The following is a 26,790-nucleotide window of genomic DNA, read 5'->3' as shown; positions in this document are numbered from 1 at the left end:
TTAAAGAACTCAGAGAAATTTGAAAAGATATCTAAATTGAAGCAGAACAAAGTAAGTAGAATAATTTACACAATGACTATAAAGTAAGAAGGCAGCTAGGTAGTGTATTGGATAGGACCCTGAGCCTAGAGTCTGGAATATTCATCTATCTGAGTTCAAAACAAGCCTCAGACACTTACTAGCTATGTAACTCTGAGTAAATTATCCTTGTTTGCCTCAGTTTTCTTATCTGTAAATATGAGCTAGAAACAGAAATGGCAAACTACCCAGTATTAGTGCAAGGAAACCTCAAATAGGGTTACAAAGAATCAGACATATTGTAATAATAATGCAAAAGAAATATTGTAAAGGAAAGCAATAATATTACGAGACTTCAGAATTCAAATCCCTGCAGTGATCAATCTTTTTGTTCAGAAGACTTCATGAAAATATGTCTCTTGACAGTCAACAGAGAGGGAGTAAATGATGTGCAATGATTCTTTAAAAGACTACCAATAAAACATTTTTTTAAATGGAATGCCCTTTTATACTAACTTAACCCAAAGAAATCCTATCTGGCCTTATTCTAATTTATGTTGTAGACCCCTTACTAGGTCATATGTAAGTTACATATGTATGTATAGAGACATAGATAGAACAATAGACAGACCAATAGATAAAGAGATGTATTTATTTATCTATCGTTAGCCAGTACATGTCTTATATCATAGTTCCTAGCATAGCACTGCTATGGTGGCTACCCAGTAAGTATCTTTGGAATGAATGGAAGGATCCGTGTGCAAAGTCAGGATTACAATGTTACTATGGAACTAAAAGCATCTCTTCCCTGTATGCTAGGAAGTCGCTCAACTCAGAAAGATTCTGGGTTTTTAGTTATATCTTGAGTCTAAGTACAGTAGGAGGGGACTCTGAGGCCTTGATGACTAGGATTTGACATTATACAGTGGTCTGTCCTCTTGTCGCTAAGGATCCTTGGCTATGCACTCGATAACTTGAGAAGATTCCCTCTAGGGCCATACTTTTTGTCTATTAGCAACCAAAAGATATGAACTCTGTGTACATGACACCTTCTAGATAGACTAAATACCTATCATACTTGCCAGTATTGCCCAGGTCAGGCAATGTTCTTTAATTCTGACCTTCCTGGTACTTGTCTTAGGCCTGCATCTTGTCCATATACCTATCAATTAATCATGTGACAAAATCCAAAGGGAGAATTTTATTCATAATATCAGAGAAACACTTGTAGAACTCCTTCAGAGAGAATTTAAGTTATTTAAGCAACAAAGGTGGGAGATTTCATTCTTCAACACAACTAAATTGATAACCCACATATTTAAAGTAGAATGGGACAAAGTCTTTTGGATGCTAGGTCAAAATAAAAAAGAACAAAAGACTAAAATAGAAAAAGTTCTCCCTTCTTTCTGAGGTGAAATGCCCATTCTAATTCTTCAGAGAGCTAACCAGAAATCTATTTCTATAGTTTCTTTACCTTGATTAACAATCCAACCAAGGGACAGCTAGGTGGCACAGTGGATAGAGCACCAGCCCTGAATTCAGGAGGACCGGAGTTCAAATCTGGTCTCAGACACTTAACACTTCCTAGCTATATAACCCTGGGCAAGTTACTTAACTCCAGCCTCAGAATACAAAAAAACAAATTAAAAAAAAAAAAAATTCAACCAGAAACTTTCCATATCTTAGGCTGAATTGGAGTTTAAAGAATAATTTAGGAAAGCTTGAACACAGTTGAATAAATATATTAACTGGTAATCATTCTCACTGAACCATACTATTTCAAAGGTAAAAGGAGTCTTAGAGGGTAAATAGTCTCCTCACAAACCACAGAAGAATTAGAAGGGTACTTAAGGACTTCCTCCTTTGAGGAACCCAAGGCCCAGGGTGATAGTGGCTTGTTTGCACAGAGTCATGTAATGGGCAAGACCACAGACAATAGTCAGTTATCCCATAACTTCCCCAACCTAAAAACCTGCCAAAATGGAATTACACAACAACTATATGGCAATGAAAGCTTAATTACAAGATAGGATAAAAACACTGCATGAACTTCATGAAATGACATCAGAGAACTTAAATACTTAAGTTTTAAGAGTTTAAATATTCCTCAGCTCACCGCACAGTCAGTGCAAATAACTTGATAGGTTTGTTTCAGGATTTGACTGGAGACCATGCCTCCATAATAGTGACTTACTGTGAAAATCCTCCCTCAGTTCTCAACCCCAAAAAGTTAAAGGACATTGGCATTGATTCTGCCCCCATCACACACAAAAAGGAGTACATCAAAGAAGTGAAACCTTTAGGACTTAAGGTGAGATGAGTGGAAGGGAATCTTATCACAGAACTTGCCTTCCATGCAAAATAGAAAGCGAACAAGAAAACCAAATCTAGTTTCCAAATAGAGTTTGTTCTGGACGGGGCATCAGTAGGACCCTTAAATCTCTCAGCCTCAGAGATTCAAGCAGGGAAAAAAAATGGTGTTTGACTCAGCAATGAAAGGGGAAGAGGCCAATGAATAAGGAGAGAAAAATTACTGAGACTTTAAAAGACAGTCTAAAAGGCAAACATGCCCAATAAAGAATGACTGGCTACAAGTCTAATTCCCAAACAAAAAAATAAGAAAGGAAATAGAAAAGGAGGGAGAGAGGGAAGAAGGAAGGAAAGAGAAGAGAGAGACAGAGAGAGGCAGGAAGGAAAAGGTAGGAAGGAAGGAAAGGAAAAGAAAATCACTATAAATATTTTAAAACGTCATATCACATTGAACTAAAACAAACTGGAATAGGGAAAGACTATTCTTTATCTTATTGAAGAGGCAGGAAAGTGGTATGATATAGCAAATGAGCCTGGAGTTAGGAAGACTCAGGTTCAAATCCAATCTCAGACAATAACTATGTGACCCTGGGCCAAGTCACATAACAGATTTGCCTCAGTTTCCTCAAATGTAAAATGGGGATAATAGCAGCACTTTCCTGAAGGGTTATTATGAGGCTATTATTGTGAGATAAAGAGGATATGGTTTAATACCATAGCAATGGAAATGGAAAAGACAGAACCACATTGAGAGACTGTGGATGTAAAAATGGATGGGACATATTGTATGTGAAAGGTAAAGGAAAGTCAAGGGAAAAAAAAGTTGACCTGAGGTTTCAAATCTGGATAAGAAAATGGTGGGTCCCATTAATTGACACAGGGAAAGGAGAAGCTACAAGTTTAAGTAGAAAGATGAAAAAAGAATAGTTTGGAACATAACTTAAGATATACCCACTCAATTATCCAGGATGAAGAATTGGAAGGAATTTCAAAGACCAATTAGTACAATCTGTACCTAAACAAGAATCTATCCTCTGCAAATGTATCCAACAAGTGGTCAACCAAAATTTTTTGAATACAACTATTGATGGGGATCTCACTACTTCTGAAAATCTAGTCTATGTTTGGATACCTCTAGTCATTAGAAAGTTTGGGTTTGTTGTTGTTTGTTAATATCAAACCTAACTTTGCATGTTCCAAGTTCCATTATCTGAGATAAGCAGAAGGAATCTAATTTCTCCTCTATTACTTGAACACAATTAGCATGCGCCTCCTCTCTCCTACTCTTTCCTTTTCCAGGCTAAATGTACCCAGTTTCTTCCCCAATCCCATCTGGAACTTGAGAGGTGAGATATGGATTTGGGTGACAACACTGTAGTAGTGATAAAGTGGTGGGGAGGAAATATGGATGAAAAGGGCGAGAGATGAAGTTCTAAAGTTCTAAAGACAGAACCTTAAGGGAGGACTACATTAAAGGAATAAAAAAGAGGAATAATGAAAGATAACCATTCCTTTAAAAAAGCCTTTTTCATTTTGGTTGGCACCAAGGGCTAGGGTGGTTTATAATATTACTTTCATTTTTAAAAAATGCTTTGGTGTAAGAAAATCAGGGTGAACTTGGGGAAGAGATGAGAGTTTCCTAATACAGAATAAAGGCATTTTAGTCTAATGTGGGTTTTCCGTATTCTTAATTCAAGGCCAGATAGGTCCAACTCATCCATAAAGATAAAAAGTGATTACCTGCCATGGTGGGGGGGAGGGGGGAGGGAGTGGAGGGAGGGAGGGGATAATTTGGAAAAATAAATGAATAAATGAATAAATAAATAAATAAATGAATAAATAAAGATAAAAAGTTTTACCAATAGTACTGAAGTCTACATGTAGAAAACAATGTGCTGTGTTACTCCTCCTCCTCCTAAGACCAAGCTGACAGCCAAGTGCTTACAGAATCAGCGCATGCTGGTCCCTCAGATAATTTGTAACCTACAGCCACACCAGCTTGAATTCTTCATTTACTGATATTTTCAAATGGAGATTCATCCCATATCAAAGATAATAGCTTAAGGGAGCATTTATATCTGAATTGAAGATGAGGAAAGGGTTCATAATATACATTGCAAGACTACTACCCTAAGCAAAGTCTTTTAATAGGCATAAATCTGAAATTTTCATCTGTCCAACTATAAAAATTAAGCATTTTATTGGGGGGGTATCTGAAACATTTTTTGACCAAAAAGGAAAAGTTTCTGGTTTAAGAGAACTGGGCTGAGTTCCACAAATTGCAGATTACTATTACCAGGGTCAAGTTTTTTTTAGTATTACCAGGATCAACTAAATGAAATACAGATTCATCTCATTTTACAAAATAGTCTTGTTTTTAAAAGTCATAAACAAAATTCTTTATTTTTAAAATTTTAAATATTTCTTTGATCTTTTTGTCTTCCTACCACAGAAATCTTGCCTAACAATGTATATAATAGTGTGTTCTACTAGCTTATCTCTCTGATATGGAGAGGAGGTAGGGTTCTTTATCTGTTTTCCAAAGTCTTCACTGTTTTTTCCAATACTCGATGTTCTCGTTCCTTTTAGTGAATTCTAGTTCATTTATAACACTGTAATCAATGTATATTTTATTCATTTGCTTCTGCTAATTTCACTGTGCCACAAGTCATACAGATTTGTGCCATGTTCTCTGAATTCCTTGTAGTCATCATTTCTTGTTAATTAAAATTCTATTATATTCATATATCAGAGCATCCTTTTTTTTTTTTAGCAACTTCCTAATTGTTTTCAATTCTTTGATACCACAAGAACTATTATAAATGTACATTTGTGTGCATGTGTGTATATATGTTCATTGGATCTCTATTTCTGTCTATTGTCCTTAGGGAATGTCTCACAATGTGACTTATGGGTCAAAAGGTATGGACAGCATAGTCTTTTTTTTTTTTTAAATTTCAAAATTACAAAGGGAAACAGAACAAGTGGACTTCACAAATCTACTAACTGAGAAGGCATCATCAGTTTCTTTGTCAAAATATGGAATGAACTTCCTCAAAAAGTAATGGATTGCTCCTCCTTGGAAATCTTCAAACAGTAGCTACATGACCAACAGTGGATATTTTTTAATAGGAATTGAACTAGATTTGTAATAAGATGAGGTAAAATTTCAAAGCTGTTTTTGATTTGTTTTCCTCTTACTATTCAAATTTTGCTGTACATCTTCATATGATCACTTAGAGTTTGCAATTTTTTTAAACTGTTCATATCTTTTGACGATTTATCTATTGGGGAATAGTTCTTGGTATTTTGTCTGTCAGTACTATATGGATATTAGATATTCCCACTCTACCATTTCCTTTCTCATTCTGACAATTTATTTTATTTGTGCAGAAAATTTTTTTATATTTTATGATCAGAATTGTTCATCTCTGATATTTTATTCTATATTTCATTTATAATTCCCATTCATCATTGTGAAAGGCACCTGATTTTGGTACCTCCTAATTTTTATATATGTTATTTTTATATTTACTTCATAAAAAAAGAAGTAATTGATTTTATTGTGATGGAGATGACTGAGAGACCATAATGTATAAGAATGTCAAATACTTTTTCTAGACAAAAATTACAATTTCCTGTTAAAATATTTTTTAAATTAAAAAGTGAGTTGTAAAATAAGGATGTCAAGTACCTAGGATTATTTTCATTTTGAAAACAAGTCATTTAACTGAACAGAGCACACTAGACTGGGGAGCAACCTTGCCCACATAGCAAAAGAATATGCAACTATTTGTTGCTCAAAACAAATATGATGACTCACATTCTACTTAGTGCTTTCAGGGTTTACAGCCCTATTCAGAAGCAGTATGTTCCCTCACCCCAATTTACAGATTAGGAAATTGAGGCTGTAAAAGTTTGAAATAGCTTCAAGTCAATGAACATTATATGCAAGGCATTGGGAGCATAAGGATAAAAGTGACTTTCAGAAGGGATCATAGCACAGTGGGTAAGTTATTAACTTTAGATTCAGGAAACAGGTTTAAATTCAACATTTGATGTTTACCAAGTATGTAAATGTTGTGTAATCTCTCTGGGCCTCATCTATAAAATGAAAGGTTTAGACATTAGTGCCTACCATCTAAGAGGTAATTAATAAATGATCATTTACTTGGCTGACAAGAATTTCTTAAATGCTTCCACTGTGCAAAACACTGACAATACAAAGTAAGATGAAGGAGAGGGAGAAAAGAAATGGTTTCTGACTTCAGGGAATCTACAATCTACCAGTATTTTTTTTCCCCAATGGTTTCCCAATTCCACAGGAAATTAGTACAGGTATTCAAAATGTTTACCAAAAAAAAAAAAAAAAAAAAAAAAGTTACTTCTTAAAACCAACAATGGATTCCTCCTTTCTCCTAAGCCTTATTCTTGACACAACAGGTTCTTGGTTCCCAAATACTTAGAGCTGAGGAACCATTCTCCAAAAAGGAGACAGTATTTTATTTAATCTTGGGGAAACCCTGACTTAGGCTCCATATCCTAGCATTCTGTGAAAGGTTCAGACTTTTAGAAATGGCTGAGCTAACTAGGGGAAGACTAAAATTTAACATTAAATGAAAAGTTTTCCAGAACACTCTTAAAGGAACTAAGAAGTTCTGTCAGAGTTTTTAGATAATGTGCTCTTTTGCATGACTTCATGTATAAAATCTATAGCAAAGTGCTTATCTTCTTAAAAAGGGAGAAGGGAGGAAGAAAATTTGGAACACAAAAATCATTTTTTAAACATATCAAATTGTTTTCAGTTAGAATTGAGAAAAAATAAAATAAAAAACATTATTATTTTTTTAAATCAGTGGAAATGAGCTTGAGCTGAGAGTTGAAGGATAAATGGGATTTCAACAGGCAAAGGGGGTATGCGTGGGAAAATGGTGTGTGAAAGGATGGCATTGTTTCAAATCTGTTCTGGGAGGTAGAGGTCAGACCAACTTGACTGAAGAGAAAGGTTTATATAGAAAGAAAGCTGAAAAGTTAGGGTGGAACCAAGTTGTGGAGGGCCTCAAATGGCAAACTAAGGAATTTGGACTTGATCCTCTAGACACTGAAGATTTTGTTGGGGAATGATGAAAGTAATATGCATGATAAATTGAAGTTGGTAGAGTCTAGGAACTTTGAGGCCATTTATGGAGATTCTTCAATAATCCTGAGATGGTAACAATGAATTATCTATCCTGCCCCAACCTCTCTGCTGACCTCCAATCTCAATCAATCTCCAACTGCCTTTCAGACATCTTGACCTAGACTCCAATAGACATCGTAAACTAAATGTGTACAAAACTGAATTCTATCTTTTCCCCTATACTCTCCCTCCCTCCTTCCCTTCCCTGTTACTGTATCATTATCTTCCCAGGCCTTCAGACTCACAACCTAGGAGTCAAGCTTGTCTCCCCACTATCTGTCACCGCACCCCACGTCCAATCTGTTGCCAAGATCTGTTTATTTCATCTTTGCAACATCTCTTCAATACACCCTCTTCTCTCCTCAGGTGCAGGCCCTCATCACCTCACGCGGAAACTGTGGCAGTATCCTGCTGTTGAGTTTGTCTGCCTCAATCTTCTCTTCCCAATTTTGATTCATCCTCTGCTCCAAAGATTTTCCTAAAGCACAGTCTGACTATGTCACTCCCCTACTCCACAAACTCTAATGGCTCCAGGATACAATACAAAATCTTGTGCTTGGGATTTATAACTCTACAAACCTACTTCCCCTTCTCCACCTCCAGGATGTTCTGAGAAAAACAGTCTTTCACCTCAAGGCATTTTGTCTGGTTGGACTAGTCGGCTCTCTCTTCAACTCCACCTAGACTTCTCTGGCTTCCTTTAAGTACACTCTAAAATTCTTTCTTTTACAATAAGCCTTTCCCAACCCCTCTTAATTCTTGTGCTTTCTCTCTGCTCTAAATTTCCTATTTATCCTGTATATAGCTTATTTAAGTATTTGTTTGCAAGTTGTTTCCCTCATTTAGATAGTGATCTCTTTGAGGGCAGGGACCCCAGATTATTTTTGTATTTTCACTACTTAGCACATAGTAAGCATTTGTTAAATGTTTATTGATAGTAGTGAAGGAGAAGAATGGATGTGAAAGCATAAAGGAAAACTTAAGAGAAAAGCCTAGGTGAGTGATTTGCATTTGGATACCATGTAAGGTGAATCAAAGATAAATCACTCATTAACAAACTTCCATGTAACAAGATACATGGATAATCAGAGAGCCTGAAGAGACTGGCTAGGTTATAGGACTTGGAAAAGGCAGTCTACAAATTCAATTAAGTTCACAAGCAAGGATATGGAACTACCAACCCCAATGATCTCTAAAAACAGGATTGACAACCTGCAACCTGTTCTAGACAGCTTAGGTGTGGAACATGCCTGGAGGCAGTTGGTTGGCCCAGATGACCCCTTAGACATGCTCTTTCTATAATTCTGCACTATGAGAAACTGAAGAATTCTATCAGAGCAACAGTAGTAGCTACATTAACAAGGATTAAAGCAATTATTTTATTTAAATTTCTCTAAAAATATTCACAAAAGCTTCTAGATCAATTAACAAGCATGTCTAAAATGTCTAAAATGTGATGGTTATTTACTTGTATTCCCCTCTTCCTACTGAAAGCAGAAAATGTCTTTTAGAAGATCTTAAAGGGACCTCAAATATTATCTATTCTAGGACACCTTAATTTAAGAAAAAACTGATAACTATATAACTGGTTTACTTTGTAATCTTATATAGTCTATTTTATGCATTTAAAATCTGAGAAGGGGTCCTATTGATTTTATAAACCTGCCAACAGGCTCCATGACACACACAAAAAAAGTTAAGAAGCTCAGATCTAATATACCCCTTTATTTTATGAAAGGAAAATCTTACAAATCTGGAAAACTGGCCAGGTGGTCAATACAAGAGCCGGAATTCAAACTCAGATACATGGATTCAGACTCCAAATTGCATGCTCTGGCCTCTAATCCCTAATTATTTTCTGAATTCAAAAAATTAAAAAAACAGATTGAGAGAAGACAAAACAAAAAAAGGTGGAAGGAAGGGAGAAGCCACTGGACAAAAGAAAAGACTGGATTCCCCCCCCAAAAAAAGGAGTTGCCTCCTCTAGAAGGGATGAAGCTAAGAAAATTGATGTATCTGACTTTTCATGAGTTTGATATTAGTTCAAACTGGCAGTTCCAAATATTATAATAGAATACTTCTATTTAAGCTGATTGTATCCCCCTTATTTTAAACTAGTTACTAGACAAATTTTATCTTTTTTTTTAAAGAGATATTAAATTATCTAGGGTGCAGAAATTGTTTCTGCAATTTTTCTTTAAGAACCACATTCCAGAGGGCAGGGAGCAGAACCAGAACAATTTATACAATAACCACAACAGTGTAAAGACAAACAACTTTGAAAGACTTAAGAATTTTAAATCAACCAAGGATTCTAGAGGAATCATGATGACGCATGTTATCTACCTTCTAACAGAGAGGGGATGGACTAGGGTGCAGATTAAGACATGTCTTTCTTGGACATGGCTTGCCTCTGCATATTTGTTATAAAAGTTGTGATCTTATTTTTTTTCCTTTTCCCCTTTTTTCTTGGGGGGGGGTTGCAAGATGAGCAAAAAAAATAGAATTTTATTGATTAAAAAAATAAAAATTGCCTTATTTACTGTTTCTTGTATTCTAGTACTTCTATGTACTTGTAGGGTGGATGGACTAAACAGATGAGAGAGAGGGAGAGAGACAAAAAGATACAGAGACAGAGAGAATGAAATAGACCCACTGGAGATTAGCTTCTAGAAACCATATATGGTAAGGGCTTACCCAGAGGAGAAAAGATATTCTACCCTGTTACCAAAACAACCTAGGAGATTCACCCATTCCAGATGTTGGAGATTAGGTAAGAGTAACTAGACTGCAAGTCTGGTGATGATGATAGGTCTTACCAGATGCATATACTCCTGGCTGGTGGCTTTAAATATATTCCCAATTGTGGATGTGGGTAAGATCTTTAATTTGGGGACATAAGATTTCTTTCCTTCTCTTCCCCCCTCACCTTTAATTGTAGGATAAAAGAAGATTTTTAAAAGAAGGAAAAAGAAAAAAAAGAGCACTATTTTGAATTGTTGAAGTTCACATTCATGGCCAAATTTGTTTTCCATCCTTAATATTCCTTAAAGTTATTAGTATTTTCAATATATATATATATATATATATATATATATTTTTTTTTTTTTTTTTTTTTTTTTTTTTTTGCTGAGGCAATTGGGGTTAAATGACTTGCCCAGGGTCACACAGCTAGGAAGTATTAAGTGTCTGAAACAAAATTTGAACTCAGGCCCTCCTGGCTTCAGGGCTGATGTTTCTATCCACTGCACCGCCTAAGTCACCACTATATTCCCTATTAAGCTCAAAGCAGAGGACTAACCTATTGAATTGTTACTATATCTGAGAAATTAGCATAAGTGTCTTTTTGTTATCTTTCTTATTTAAAGAGGTCTAAAATGAAGTCATAATGTTGGGTCTTGGCACAGTATGGTTTCTCAGACCAATACAATCTTGGAACTCTACCATAGAGCACAAAGAGAGTTCATGTATACATTTAAGAAGGAGAGGGCTCCAAATTTGTTCATCTCACATTTCTTTTGAGCCACAATTCTGCTTGCTCATAAGGGCACAGCACCTTTTGATACCTGTGTAGTGATGGTCTTTGCCAGTGTCTCCTGTCTCATAATCAAATACCAAAGTTCTCCAGAGAGACCTTGAAAATATCTTCTGACCTCTTTGTGAAAATTTACCTTGTGCAAATTCTTTGTAAAATAGTCTTTTTAAGCACATGAATATTTGGTATTGGAATCCAGTGCAAGCAGAACTTACTATTCAAGGTATTAGGAAACATAAAACTTAGAATCAGGGGTTCTCAAACTTCAGCCTGCAGAGGAAGTTTATGTGGCCTGCAGGGTTATGGCAAATGGGCTGAGGGGTGGAGACAGTGTGAGTTTTTGTTTTTACTATAGTACAGCCCTCCAACAGTCTGAGAGACAGTGAACTGGCCCCTTATTTAAAAACTTTGAGGACGACTGGCAGATAAACCACAATCCCAGCTCTCCTGGAGATTTAATAAGAGGAAAGGCCTTTGAGCTAATTTAGCAGTATATTAGGGACATTTATGGAATCAGAAATCAAATCCTTATCAAACATAACATTGGATTTGGAACTTAGAAAAGATTTGGTTCATCCTACTCATCTTTTAGATGAAGAAAAAAACTTCTAGTTGTGACTCTCAGCATGTCCATTTCTGTAAGACTGTTTATGGGTAGGCTTCTCACTTTTTTGTTGGTTCTGACTTATTCCTTAAGTTAGACAAATAACATTCAAATTTTGTTCAACTCCTCTTTAGTGTGGAAACACCAGACAAAACAGTAAAAACTCACTGGGAAGATTACACATTGAAGAATAGCTAGTCTTCAGCTTCTCTTTATACAAGAACCTCCTATGGCAACATCCAAAAATCACTTATCTTTCTCCAAAGACTAAACAAGTCATTCCCAATGCCAAAGCAACCTTAACATAAGCTATCTTCTGGAGTCACTTAAGGGACTCAAGTCCGGACAAATTGAGAGAGCTCTCTTATTTCATGCAGGAAATCTGGCTCTCTTTCTCAAATCTTAATTTTTAAGTTCATGGTTATAGGATCAAAGTATTCTAGCAGAAAGGGACCAGGCATCTAGTCTAGTACATTCATTTTAAAAGAGGAAATTGCAGCACAGAAGTTGGTGTTAATACTTTTAGGAGTGCAATCAACAGCTCAGCCCATCAACCTGGGTTGGATGTTAACAGTAATTGATATGATGATACTAGCAACAGCTTATATGTTTATAATGTACTATGGTAAAGCCCTTTTCCAGATAGTTCCTCTAATACAACCCAAAGCAAACTTTCAAGGACTTGATACAGATCAAGAAAAGCAAATGTTTCAGAATATTGCATATATAAATGGGGGGATGTATGTATTAGGAAAGATCTAAGAGGTAAAAAAAACCCAAAAGATTCAACAAGAAAATTTAAAAAGTTTAGCAAGAGAGAGCTGTCCCTCCCAAAGATATCATAAAGGAGGGGAAAGGACCCACATGTACAAAAATGTTTTTACCAGCTCTTTTTGTGGATGCAAAGAATTGGAAAAGAAGTGAATGCTCATCAATTGGGGAATGCCTGAACAAATGGTGGTACATGAAGATAATGGAATGTAATTGTTCTATAAAAAATGAACAAACTGATTTTAGAAAGACCTGGAAAGATTTATATTAGCTAATGCTGAGGGAAACAAACAGAACCAGGAATACATTGTATACAATAACAGCAAGAATGTTCGATGATCAACTATGAAAAACTTGATTCTTCTCAGTTAGCCAAAGGAATCCCAATAAACTATGAACAGAAAACGACATTTGAAACCAAAGAACTAAGGAAACTTGAGTAAATCAATACATGCTATGTTCACTTCTTTTTTCTGTTGTTTTTTTTTAATCTCTCATGGTTTTTGCTTTCTTCTGATTTTTTTCTAACATTATTCATTAAACAATATGTATTAAAATAAATAAACTAAAAAAGGGAGCTCTGTTCCACTTTTCAACTTCTCTGCTAAACTCTAAAAGTGATTCAGCAGAAGAAATCAATAGGCTATTTACAGCCTCTACAATAATATAAAAAATGCTCTAAATCACTTCTTTTTTTTTTTTCTCTGAGGCTGGAGTTAAGTGACTTTCCCAGAGTCACTCAGCTAGGAAGTGTTAAGTGTCTGACAGCACATTTGAACTTAGGTCCTCCTGAATTCAGGGCTGGTGCTCTATCTACTGCACCACCTAGCTGCCCCTTAAATCACTTTTGATTAGAAAAATGCAAATTAAAACAGAAAAGGAAAATAAATATTTGAGGGGATGTGAGAAAATCCGGACATTAATTAATTTTTGGTAGAGTTGTGAACTGATCCAACCATTCTGGAGATTAATTTGGAACTATATCCAAAGGGCTATAAAATTTCATACCCTTTGACCCAGCAATAATGCTAATGATACTGTATTCCAAAGGGACCAAAAAAAAAAAAAAAAAAAAAAAACCAGCAAAGAATCTATTTGTACAAAAATATTTATAGCAATTCTTTTTGTAGTGGCAAATAATTGGAAATTGAAGAGATGCCCATCAAATGGGGAATGACTGAATTATATGATTGTGATAGAATGTTATTATGCTATAAGAAATTATAGGCAGAATGGTTTCAGAAAAACTTAAGACTTAAAAGAATTGACAAAAAAGTCAGGAGATCATTGTACACATTAAGAGCAATGTTGTATGATGATCAATTTTGAGTGACTTAATTATTCTTAGCAATAAAATAATACAAGAAAATTCCAAGGAATTAGTGATGAAAAACATTATCCCATCTACAGAGAAAGAACTGATAAGCTCTGAAAGCAGATCAAAGCAAATTTTTACTTTCTTTTTTTTTCTTTTTTTTTTTTTTTTTTTTTGGTTTACAACATGTCTAATATGGAAATGCTTTGCATAATTTATACCAAAGTGCTTGCCTTCTCAAGAAGGGGAAAGGGAAAGGAGGGAAGGAATTTGGAGCTCAAAAATTATAAAAAATAAGTATTAAAAGTTATTTACATGTAATTGAAGAAAAAAAGAAAATCATTCTTTTAAAAAAATGGAGAAATGAAATCTCTACTTTTGGCTCTAGTAAACTCTCAATCATAGGTTCATAGATTTAGAACTAAAAGGGATTTTGGCATAATTTAGTCCTGTTCTCTAATTTTATAAGGTCAGGAAATTGAAATCCAAAGTCAAACGACTTTTTACTCAAATAAACAGCATTGACTCCTAATCCAGAATGCTTAACTCAAGAAGCTCCATCATCATGATGAGCAGATTTGACCACACATAGCTGATAGAGCCCTAGACTGGAAGTTACCATGTTCAAATATTGCCATAGACACTTCCTTGCTATTGTGACCTTAAGCAAATCATTTAACTTCTCTGTGTCAATTTTCTCAGTTGTGAAACTGGGATAATAGCATCCACCTCATAGGGTTCTTGGGAAGATCAAATGAGAAAACATCTAAGTGCACTGCAAACTTAAGTTCTATTTAAATGCTAACTATTATTATTGAGCAATGAGGTGGACCAGTGAATAAAGTTCAGGGCCTGGAGTTAGGAAGACCTGAATTCAAATCAGTTTTGATATACTTATTGGCTGTGTAATCCTGGGCAAGTTATCTAATCCAGTTTACCTCAATTTTCTCACCTTTTATGAAGTGAGTTGGAGAAGAAAATGGCAAGCCACTTCAGTATCTTTGTAAAGAAAACCCCAAAAGAGTCAGACACAACTGAAAAATGACTAAACAACACTGTAGTAATAATAAGTAGTAGCAGTAATGGAAGCCACCGAAGGCAAGATAAGCAAGACACAGCATTCTGAGGATCATAGGGGAAAGAATACTCTTTCAGCCTAGATGATGGGCCCCACCAAGTTACCTGATAAGATTCTTGTCTAGATGCTACTTCCCAAATCAAATAACAAAAACTCTGTGTGTGTGTGTGTGTGTGTGTGTGTGTGTGTGTGTGTGTGTGTGAGAGAGAGAGAGCGAGAGAGAGAGAGAGCGAGAGAGAGAGAGAGAGAGAGAGAGAGAGAGAAAGAGAGAGAGAGAGAGAGAGAGAGACAGACAGACAGACAGACAGACACATACAGGCCAAAATGTTAAAAGGGGTGTAGTTTACACTTGCAAGTGAGTCTAACCATGTTGGGACAGTTCTGAACCAGCCCTTAATGATGCAAGGAAAGCCACTACCTGATGGAAAAGAGCTGTTTACTCAATCACCATTCCAAGAGAAGACATGAGACACAATGTGGAAGGGATGTGTGGAGAACTGTACTGCTGCCAAAAACCAGAGTTCAAAAGATAAAGAAATTTCAAATACCAAGATATAAAACACTTCAATGAAATTGTTAACATTCTCCTGTCCCTGTCCCTTCAAGTCATCTGCTCAGTCTCAGTCCTGAAATATGATATACAGTGTACCACTGACCCATTTTCAGAGAATACAATCCAAATCCTTCAGAAGAATATTTCAAGGGGGGAAAAGTCAATTGTTCATTCAAAGCATTTGGAAAAAAGCACACCAACACCTATCAAGTTGATTCAGACTTTCTTTGTATCTAGACAGACAGTACCCCAAATAAGTAGCTTTGTTGGCAAAGTGACAAGAACAGAATGGGGATGCAAGAGGTTTGTTTGTTTTTTTTTCAAGATAGGGGAGAATGGCAATACTTGAGCCTAGTAATGCACAAGTGATCTGATTAACACTTGGTACTGGAAGTAGTATCTACTGTTAGTGAACAGCCAATGATGATTCTGGAATGATATAGGGAAGCTAACAGACTCCCCAGTCTGTATACAGGATGGCAAAGGCTATAGCCTTTAAAATCACCTCGGTTCAAATTCTGATTATGATACCTACGAGCTATGTGAATATAAGGCAAGTCAGACAACTACCTGGGAGGTAGGAAAAGGTCCATTTAAAATTGAAAAAATACTCTATGAGCACCTCATGTCACAGAAACAGGCTTTGTATGCTGTAAAGTACTATATAAGCATAAATATTATTTAAATGACTGTATTTGGGTTTTCAAAAAACATTCTTTACAAACACTTTTAGTTTTAAGAAACAGAATTGAAACCAACCAACAGGCATGTACCAGGGACTCTGAAATGCCATTAACAAGAAACTATAAGTATAGAAAAATCAGAGTTAAAAATAAGTTTTTTTCAATTATTATACTCATACACCAACATGTTCTTCTTGCATTAGAATGCAAGAACTTGTGAACTGAAATTGTTTTATTCATTGTGTGTGTGTGTGTGTGTGTGTGTGTGTGTGTGTGTGTGTGTATAGGACCCAGCAGTCTCTAGCACATAAGAAAATGATAATTGCTGGTAAGACTTTGGATTGCAAATTCAGTCACTATCCCTCTTCCACCTCTTGGAAGTATCTAAAATTCAAGCCTGTTCAGAGTTATGTGAAGGATGATCATAAACAATACGGTTTAAAATCATTTAGTTTCTTTAAGGCCGGTGAATGGATGTTGACTTCTCAGGGAAGACAAGGGACCTGAGCAAGAAGTTTTCTAACCTATTAGAAGTAAATGAAAAGGCTTGGTTTTTTTGCTCATCCCCAAAACAAGTAATCTGCAGTACTCCCTGAAAGCTGAGGCAAAAAGGAACAGAAAGTATAAAGAGTAAAATCATACTTCTCCACTTTTTTTACTCTATTAAATGTATTATAGTTCCTTAGGTTCAGCACCAAGACCATCTACTGATATGTATCTATATCTGAATATTACTTGATTATACATACAATCATATGTGTATTAGTGAAAAACAGTCTCTACCTTCAATCCCACCTTCCCACATCATCCAGTAATCTATCTTTAAGAAGATTTTACATAAACTCACAGGAAGATGAAGGTATGTTCTATAAACAGCCAGCAAATATTTACCAACTAGTTTTTAGCTATTTCTTTTCCCTGGTCTATCCCCTGGGTGCCTCCTGTTTTTCCATCTTTCAAGGTTTAGAGATGAGTACTACATTCAAATTTGGACTCTTGGGTTCCAGTGATAGAAGAAATCTTTACAAGTCATCTAGTCCTGTCCTGTCACAGCTGAGGAAAATGCTGATAGTAAGCAGGTGTGTTGTGATTTCAATCCAGATTCTCTGATTCCAAATCCACTTATATCACACGCCCTTCTTGTATGCAGACTTGAGAGACCTCCTATGTGAAAAGTTTGCTTTTCAGTCCCTTTGGTCATATCACAAAGAGTGTGACCATATTTCGGGGTTTCTTTGCAAAGAGACTAAAATGGTTTGTCACTCCTCCAGCTCATTTTACAGATAAGAAAACTGAGGAAAACTGAGTTAACATGATTTGCCCATGGTAATACAGCTAATGAGTGTCTGAAATCATATTTGAACTCAGAAAGATGTCTTACCGATTTCAGGCCTAGCACTCTATCTAGTCTCCCTGGAGAAGCTAAAAAAGGCACTGACTGGATTCAAAGCACTTGGGTTCAATTTCTGTATCTTATGTTTACAACCTGTATGACCTTGGGTAAATCAATTAACCTTTAATTTCATTTTCTTTACCTATGAAATAGTAGAATTAGACAGGATGGCCTTTGAGGTCCACTTCCAACTCTGAATTTCTGATCTTAAATCTAAACTTTTTTAGGCATCTACTTAAGGGAGGAGTGGGTGATATAAAGGGGAAAAGGAATGTTACACATATATAAGAAACTATAATACAAATACTTAAGAGTTGAGCAGCTAGGTAGCAAAGTGGATAGAAAGCAAAGTCTGAAATCCGGAAGATTGTGTCACTCTGAGCAACTCACTTTACCCTGTTAGCCTCAGTTTCCTTATCTGAAAAATGAGCTGGTAATGGAAATAGCAAATTAGTATCTTCAATATCTTTGCCAGAAAAAAAAAATCCTAAAAAGGGTTACAAGTCACATATGACTGAAACAATTGAACAATAACAATCTAAGAGAGTTGCAAAGTGCTAGCAGAAAAGATGGGAGGCAAAAGGATGGAGAGAAGATAGGGAACAGGAAGGAATGAAGGCATTACAAATATAAGAAGGTGAAGTACACATATAGGAACAAGAAGTCCACTTTGGATAGCTCACAGAGAAAATAAAAAGCAATAAGTATGAAATAAGGCTGGAAAGATAGCTTGGTGTCAGGTTTGGAAGATCTCAGATGCCAGCCTTACAAGTTTCAGCATGTAAACTACTCAGTAACTAAGAGGAAGACAGCATGGGGTTTGATCAGAGTAGTAATCTGAACAGCTCTATGTATTAGAAAGAATGGCTCGAAATGGGATGGAAGTTAAAAAAGGAAAACCTGCTAAGCTATTGCAACAGTTCAGGCTGGTAATAATGAAGACCTGTCTCAGTTAGTAAGAATAGAGAAGGGTTAAATGTAAGAGATAGGAATGAAGCACAATCGATAAGAGCTGGTAACTGAGAGGCAAAGGAGAGTAAGTAGAAGATAACAGCAGGATTTCTAAGATGGGAGTCTAGGTGAACAGTGGCATCTGTGACAAAAACAGTGACATCAGAAGGTTTAGAGGAAAGATAAACAGCTGTTTTAGACCCAGTGAGTTCCAGGTGCTGGCAAGAAAACCTGCTAGAGACTTCCTGTGTTTCTAGAGTAGGATAGAGAAGTGAGGGCTGATTGGAGAGTTCTGTCATCTGTAAAGAAGTGAGAGTTGAAGCCCGCTTTTCAAGAGATGGGGCAAATCATTCCAACCCTTCTCTTCTTAGTAATAAAGCCTCAGCTTTCAGGGAGTACTGCACATTACTTGTTTTGGGGATGACCAAAAAAACAAGCCTTTTCATTTACTTCTAATGGGTTAGAAGACTTCTTGCTCAGGTCCCTTGTCTTCCCTGAGAAGTCAGCATCCATTCACCGACCTTCAAGAAACTAAAAGATTTTAAACCGTATTGTTTATGATCCTTCACATAACTGAACAGGCTTGAATTCTATTTAGATACTTCCAAGAGGTGGAAGAGGGATAGTGACTGAATTTGCAATTCTAGGAAGCATAGATTGCTTTAAAGGAGGCTTAGAGAAGACTGCATCCAGCTTCCTCCAGAAGATCTTGCTTCTACAGTAGAAGGAAAGAGAATGTAGTGCCTGTTGCTGAATGTAGAACGTTTGTCTACCTCCTGCAGTTCCCGATTTCGGGAGCCGGGCCCAGGCAACAATCTCGCCCTCTGAAGACGTGAACTGAACGGTGGGGGTGGGGTGGGTTCTAGACTATCGAATCTAGATCCAGCTCAAACACTACCAAAACCAGAAGGGCTGGTCTCGGACATCCCACTCTTCCATCCCTTGGGGTCCCCTGTAGACCTTCTGTTGTCTGAGCTTTGCGAACCCCGGCAGCTCCAAACTGTAAAGCCCTGCCGGGTTTACAATCCCGCGGGCTCCCCACGGCTTCAACAGCTTCGGCGGGTTTCCAGGAACAACAGAGAAGATGAGGACAACAGAGAAGATGAGTGCAAAGACGCAGAGGAGCAAACCTTCAGTGTTCCTCACCGCCTTCCCTTAACCGCCCCCCCCCCAATTTCCCCACCCCTAGTGAGCCTCCGGGTCCGGACGAGCCCGACACAGATAAAGACCCGACACAGACTAGCGTGTCTGCAATTGAAAGCAAGGGAAGGAAAGAGAATCTTCCCCCACCGGAGAGAAAATTCAGCAGATCATATCAGATGATCACACACACACACACACACACACACACACACACACACACACACACAAACACGCGCACACACACATATACACACCACACAAACAAGTTTAAACACGCTCCCAGAAGCGAACGAGTTGGGCTCAGTGCAGGCAGGCGAGACTGACTCACTGGTTAGGATCCGCCAGAAGCCTTCACTAAACTGCCCCAACCAGGGGCGCAAACAGCTAACTGGGGGTGAGAGGAAAGAGAGGAAAACAGGGAGTAAGGAGGGCAGACATGTGAGGGGATAGAGAGAGAGGGGAAAATGAAAGGGTGTCTGGATTCCTTCTCTTTGGAAATATTTCTGCCCCTGAAGCTTGTTAAGAGGAGGTCCTTCCCGCCCCCTGCCCCCCAATTTTCCATTCCATAGATCATAATCCCCAATGAGCTTTAAGACTGTCAGCCCAACCCCCCCCCCAAATGTGGTTAGCCCAAGAAACGTCGCCCTCCTCTCTAGCCTCCTTCCAGTCTAGGATAGCTTCTCAGTCCGACTAAACAAAAGAGCAAATTTAAATTGAGTAGGTCGGGAGCAGTAACATTTTTTCCATAGTTTCCCTACATTACCGACGCGCTTAGATCTAACGGGCATCTCCCCCCCCCCCCCCCGGTTGGAAACCCAAGCTTTTAGCTCAACAAGACAGACAGCGGACAGACGGAATCTGCTACCCCGGCTGACCACAACGTAGCTGCTGGAATCCGAGAACCGCGAACCCCAAACACAAGAACACTGCAACAAAACTTCTCCCTCACTGTCTGGGTTGCAGAGGGGGTCCCTCAGTCCCCATCGGTTGCAGGAGACGTCGTACATTCCTCGGATTCCCCAGCACAAGCCGGAGAAAGGTGGACCTGTTACTCGATCTCAGAAACATCAAAAGAGCGCAAAAAAGTTGTCACTAATCATTCTTTCGCCTCCCACTTTCCTAAAGTCACAAAACGTGAAAGAATCTCCATTCATTTTCAGGAGAGAAAGGCGGAGGGAGGGCTGGATCGGGACTGGGGGCTGCCATTCAGCCTGGCTTACCTTACTCTTGACTTCCACCGCGTTGCAATCGAAAAACCGCAGACTCTGAGATTTATTAAAACTCCGATTCATTTTTTCGGTCCCGGTTATCTCTGTTCTTCGCCCTTGCTCAACAAGGGCTGCAAAAAGCTGATCCGTCTGTGGGAAAGCGCCCCCCTCCCCCTGCCTGCGGCTGGCCCCCAGACTAGAGGCGATTTTTCTCTCGGTTTGGAGCGCCGCAGCCGCGAGAGAAGCCTCTACTTTGCTCCAGCGTTCTAACTGGAACGCCCGCCTCAGTCTCTCGGCTCTCCCCGGGCTTCAGTAGGTAAAAATCGCCCGAACAGGGCTCACAGCGCTCCGTGACTCAATGGGAAGAGAAGCTCGGAGGGAAGACGCCTGCACGTATTGCTCCGCCTCCCTGGAGAACCCGCCCCCTTTCTCTCCTCCCCTTCATCATTCCATTTCCCTGGAGCCTGGAAGCGGCTGCTGCGGCTGCTGCCGGGGCCGGTGCAGGCTCCTCGCCGGCAGAGGACGCGCTCTGTTGTCAGCAATTCAGTGGCGAAATTCCTGAAGCCGAGGCAAAGCCACACAAAGCTCTGGAAACTGCAAACCGGGTTTTCTAGCCAGAGAAATTTGCACCACACCGTGAAACACCTATCGTGGCCAAGCTCCCTGGCTTTAGCGACCCCGAGAGATCCAAGTGTCTACTCGGCTTTTGTTGCCTTGCATCGACCGTCTAGAGATTTTGTTTGTTGGTTGGGGTGGGTTTTGTTTCTGGTTGGTTTTAGTTTTTAGTTTAGTTTGGTTTTGTTTTTGCTGCTCCCTTGGGTAATTTTTTTGAGCGAAGCATAGCAATGAAAACCACAAGGGAAAAAAAAAAAAAAAAAGAAAAATGCATTCCTTATTTAAGAATTTCTTAAACTTGTAAATTCAAGAATAGATAAAATCACGAGGGGCAGGGTCAGGGTGGGAGGGGGAGCGGAATATCTTTGGATGATCTACAGAAATGTCATTGTCCCTTTCTGGCTCAGGCCCTGAATACTAAATAAATTCCATTCACGAAGTTTTTAGTTTTTCAAAAGCCTCCTCGAGGATGGATTACAGTAAGAGTTTACCTCTGTCCAGCTCCCAGCCTCAATCTACTTGTGGGGGAGGGGGCGAAGAATCTGATCTATCTATATATGCGGGGATAGTGAGCCTGGGAACAACTAGGGGATACAGTGTTAGAGCCTTGGGCCTGGAATTAGGAAGACCTGACCTAAAATTCAGCCTCAGACACTCGATGTCACTTAGCCCTGTTTGCCTTAGTTTCTTCATCTGTAAAATGAGGTGGAGAAGGAAGCAGCAAATACTAACATTTACGTGGAGATTTAAGGTTTGTAAAAAAACACGGTACATGTTCCGTGTTTTAATCCTAATAATAACTGATCCTATTTTAGAGATGAAACAATCAAGAACTTGGTCAGGGTCACACAGCTAGTAAAGATCTAAGGCAGAAATTAAACTCAGGTCTTCCTGCCTTCTTTGCCACCTACTCATCTGCCTACCTAGCTGAGTTCAGGGGCCGCGTATTTCATGAATTCTTTCCATCTCTCCTTCTTAGGCAGAAGCATGCTAATAAATATTTAACACCTGACTTTCAAAAGAAATGTACTTGTGATGTACTTTTTTTTTTTTTTCCCCTGAGGTAATTGGGATTAAGTGACTTGCCCAGGGTCACACGGTTAGGAAGTGTTAAGTATCTGAGACCAGATTTTGACCTCAGGACCTCCTGACTTCAGGGCTGGTGCTTTATCCATTGTGTCATCTAGCTGCCCCTATGTACTTTTAAGGTTAATCTCCTTTATTAACATTTTCTTCATCATAAAGCCTTCTCTGAAATCTCCATAAAGCCTTCCATAACCTTCATGGTGTCCATCCTGGAATTTATCACAGTTAGTCCTTAGACAAAAAAACATGCTCATTATTCTCCGAACTTTATTATGGGTTTTATTATGCCTAGAAATCCTTCTGCTTTCCAATTTTTTTCATCAACTTTGTCTAGGCAATTACAAAAAATAAGTAAATCAAGCCCTGATGTGTGACATTTGCAGATTTCCAAGATGGTTTCCTCTGAGGGTTAGACTCCGGCACACCTCTGAATCCTCCTACTCTAGTTTCTCCACATTGATTTATTTCTGTACTTGTAACCTTCAGTAACATTCTAGTTCCTTGAGCATAAGGGTTATTTCCTTTTCCTTCTTAAAGGTGTAAGGGATGTTCAGAGAGGATTAGCATCTCTGGTATGAAGGATTGATTATCAAGCCCTTTTAAGGGCTGCTCATCCACCTTTGGTTTCCACCCATCACCCAACTCTCATTTGTGGCTCTGAGAACTGAAAACATTCAGAGCAGCCACAGAGCAGCAAAATCTACTTGGCAAACAGACTAAATTTAGTTAAGGATAACCAATATTAAACCCGTTGGTGAGTTTGGGGCTGTCTACCCTCAGCATGTGAAGATTTCCCTGGTGGAATGGACAGATGAGAACAATTTATCTTAAAGGCCATAAAGGTGACTGAAGCAGATACTATGGAATACTTAGACTTGGTCAGACACTGAAGATACCAAGATCATCTACTAGGTATCCCTAGCCATCCAAGAGAGGAGAGCTCTCCTACCACTCAATATCCTACTTTCTTATGCATCCTTCACTGGCCCCTCCATTTTTTGTGTCTCTAATCAAGGGCAAAGACAGCTTGGGCAAACAAGCAGAGCAACTGCATTCCAGCCTCTTTCTTTGGTTTCATTTATTTTGGCTGCCAAGATTACCCACTGCATTCTGGGTCATTGAGTTATCTTGCCTTTTGTCTTGCCACTGGGCTTTGATGAGTCTGGAAGAGAGAAAGAGGCAGATGACTTTGGGTAACTTTGCCTCACTTAAATTCAGTTCAGTACAAGTCAAAACATCACCCCATGATGTCATTGGTTCTCTAAAACAAAGGAAAAACAACATTCTCAAAGCCCAGAGTTTAGTTGAATTGGCCTCCAATTGACACTGACCTGGAAGGCGACAGTAGAAATCATCGAGTCAAACCTTTTTGTTTAAAGATGAAGAGAAATGAAGCCTCTGAGAAGCATAATGATGTGGCCAAAGATACACAGCTAGTAAATAGCCACACTGAGGCTTTGACCCAAATATTTCATTTCAAGTCTAGACCTCTTTCCACCTTATCATTATAGAAATCCTCAAATTAAAAAGATGAAGTCCAACTAGGTGAACTTCAGTAATAAACTTGTAGGTCCAGTTAGTCAATAAGTATTTATTAAGTGCCTACTACCTGTCAGATATAGTGCTAAGTACAGTATATACAAAGAAAAGTGATTCCTCCCTACCCACCCACCCAGGATTTTAGGATTTGGGAGAGATGAGACTTAGAGACTTTTCTGAAATCTCCACCACTAAATTAATAAAAGCTCAGGCCTGGGGCAATACTGGGATATAACTGTAAATATAAATGTTAGTGATAATATATTTGTTTTTTAAACAAAGGAAAAATGACACTATTTCTTCAATACATTGCTAACATTTGTAATTTTTTCCCCCCAAAGAAGAACCATCTTCCATGGATAAAGCTCACAAAACCACCCAAATCTTCATGATAGCCATCCTGGAATTATCAGGGTTAGTCCTTAGACAAAAGACATGCCCATTACTCTCCAAACTCTATTATGCCTAGAAATCCTTCTGCTTTCCAGTTTCCCAAAAAGTGTTGTGTTCTTCTATTAAGTATAAGCTCTTTAAGGGAAAGAACTATCTTTCAGCAGGTAATGCTATTCTCAACAATAACCATAGAGCCTGGCAAGGACTAACTCACTAATTCTAAAATGCTTTCCTCAAAATAACTTTGTTTTTGTGTGTGTGTCGTGTGTGTGTGTGTGTGTGTGTGTGTGTTATACTTATTTATTTATTTTTATTAATTTTTATAATTATAAAATTTTTGACAGTATATATGCATGAGTAATTTTTTTATAACATTATCCCTTGTATTCATTTTCCCAAATTTTCCCCTCCCTCCCCTAGATGACAGGCAATCCCAAACATTTTACATGTGTTACAGTATAACCTAGATACAGTATATGTGTGTAAATCCAATTTTCTTGTTGCACATTAAGTATTGGATTCCGAAGGTATAAATAACCTGGGTAGATAGACAGTAGTGCTAACAGTTTATATTCACTTCCCAGTGTTCCTTCTCTGGGTGTAGCTGTTTCTGTCCATCATTGATCAACTGGAAGTGAGTTGGATCTTCTTTATGTTGAAGATATCCACTTTCATCAGAATACATCCTCATATAGTATTGTTGTTGAAGTGAATAATGATATCCTGGCTCTGCTCATTTCACTCAGCATCAGCTCATGCAAGTCTCTCCAAACCTTTCTGAATTCATCCTGCTGGTCAAAATTACTTTGTAAAGTAAGAAGTACACATATTGTTTTAGGATCATAGATTTAGAGCTAGCAGATACTTTAAGAGATTACATCCAATCCCCTATTTGAGAGAGACAGAGACATAGGCAGAGACAGATTGACACATGGAGATGTTGTTCAATTATTCAGTCATTCAAGGTTTTGCAAAAGTGAATGTTGAAACTTATCTTTGCATGTATTTGTAAAAACAAAATTAGAAAAAGAAAATTGTTCAGTCAAAGTCAACTCTTCCCATGGATTATAGCACACTAGGACCTTCTGTCCTTCATTATCTCTTTAAGTTTGTCCAAGTTCATATTCATTGTTTCCATGCTTTCAATCTTTCCCAACATCAAGGTCTTTTCAAATGAGTACCCTCTTATTACATTATCAAAGTATTTAAACTTCATCTTTAGTATATGACCTTCCAATGAATAGCCTGAATTAATTTCTTTAAGTACTGTTTTATATAATCTCTCCAAGAGACTCTTCTCCAGCACTGCAATTTGAAAGCACCTTTATTTATAGTCCAATTCTCATAACTATACATTGCTTCTGAAAAACAAAACAAAACAAAACATGGCCTTGACTGTAGGAACCTTTGATGACAAGGTAATATCTCTGCTTTTTAGAGAGAACATTTATTGTTTATTATCTTCCAGACCCTTTTCTAAGCACTGAGAATAAAAGTACTTCAAGAAGCTTACATTCTAACTGAGGATACTTTAAAGAAGGGTGATTGTTGGATTTGAAAGCTCAGCCATCAAATCCCAGGGATCTAGAGACAGAGTCAATGGTACCTACTATGTGCCTGACAAGCACTGGGGCACAAAAAAAATACAAAAAGCACTGCAAAAAAAAAAAAAAAAAATCCCTTTCAAGAAAGACTCACAATCCCATGGAGTCAACAAGCAAATACATACAGAAAAGTTGTATGCAGGATAAATTTTTGTTGTTGTTTAGTCATTTCAATGTTATTTGACTCTTTAAGACTCTTTTGGTGTTTTGGTATTTGGCAAAGATAGAGAAATGGTTTGCCATTTCCATCTCCAGTTTATTTTACAATGAGCAAACTGAGGCCAACTAGATTAAGTGACTTGCCTAGGGTCATACAGTAATTAAGGCTGGATTTGAACTCAGGTATTTCTGACTCCAATCTCTATCCACCTACCTGATCCAAGGGATAATAAGAAATAATTAAACCAGGTAAGGCATTAGAGTTGGGATAATGAAAAAGCTTATCTGAAGTAATTGAAATCTAAAGGAAGCAAAGGATTCCAACAACTAGAGGTGAGGAAGGAGAATATTCCAGGCAATAACAGACAGAGAAAATGTCCAGAATGGAGAGACAGTGTCTTAGTTTGGGGAATGGTCAGAATCATTGATGTTAGTGAAAAAATGAGGAAGATAAAGGCAATGTGGTATAGAGAAATAAGGAAACTTAAGCCCACAAATGTTAAATTACTTGCCCAGCATCCCACAGAGTATCAGGATTTCATTCCATGTCTTACTGACTCCAGGCAGCTCAGTGTTATAGTGGATAGAGTCTGGAGTTGGAAGACTTGACTTCAAATCCAGTCTCAGACACTCACTAGCTGTGTGACCTGGGA

The 26,790-nt window shown here is 37.9% G+C and overlaps 1 protein-coding gene across 2 annotated transcripts in view; it reads right to left on the bottom strand.

Moving 5' to 3' along the window:
- The window catches only part of PARD6G (par-6 family cell polarity regulator gamma), a 145,671-nt gene extending 124,518 nt beyond the window's left edge, over positions 1-21,153 (bottom strand). Inside the window, exon 1 of one of the 2 annotated variants that reach the window (XM_074273150.1) lies at positions 20,754-21,153. In XM_074273150.1, the coding sequence (XP_074129251.1) occupies positions 20,754-20,825 (72 nt within the window). In that variant the 5' untranslated portion in view covers positions 20,826-21,153. The remainder of the gene's footprint in view (positions 1-20,753) is intronic. The other variant, XM_074273139.1, reaches the window with a different exon arrangement.
- Positions 21,154-26,790: the final 5,637 nt, after the last annotated feature.

The sequence above is a fragment of the Sminthopsis crassicaudata genome, chromosome 1 (genome assembly GCF_048593235.1).
Source record: "Sminthopsis crassicaudata isolate SCR6 chromosome 1, ASM4859323v1, whole genome shotgun sequence".
Classification (NCBI taxonomy): domain Eukaryota; kingdom Metazoa; phylum Chordata; class Mammalia; order Dasyuromorphia; family Dasyuridae; genus Sminthopsis; species Sminthopsis crassicaudata.
The sequence above is the reverse complement of the archived record's forward strand: the minus strand, read 5'-3'. Positions and strand labels throughout refer to the sequence as shown.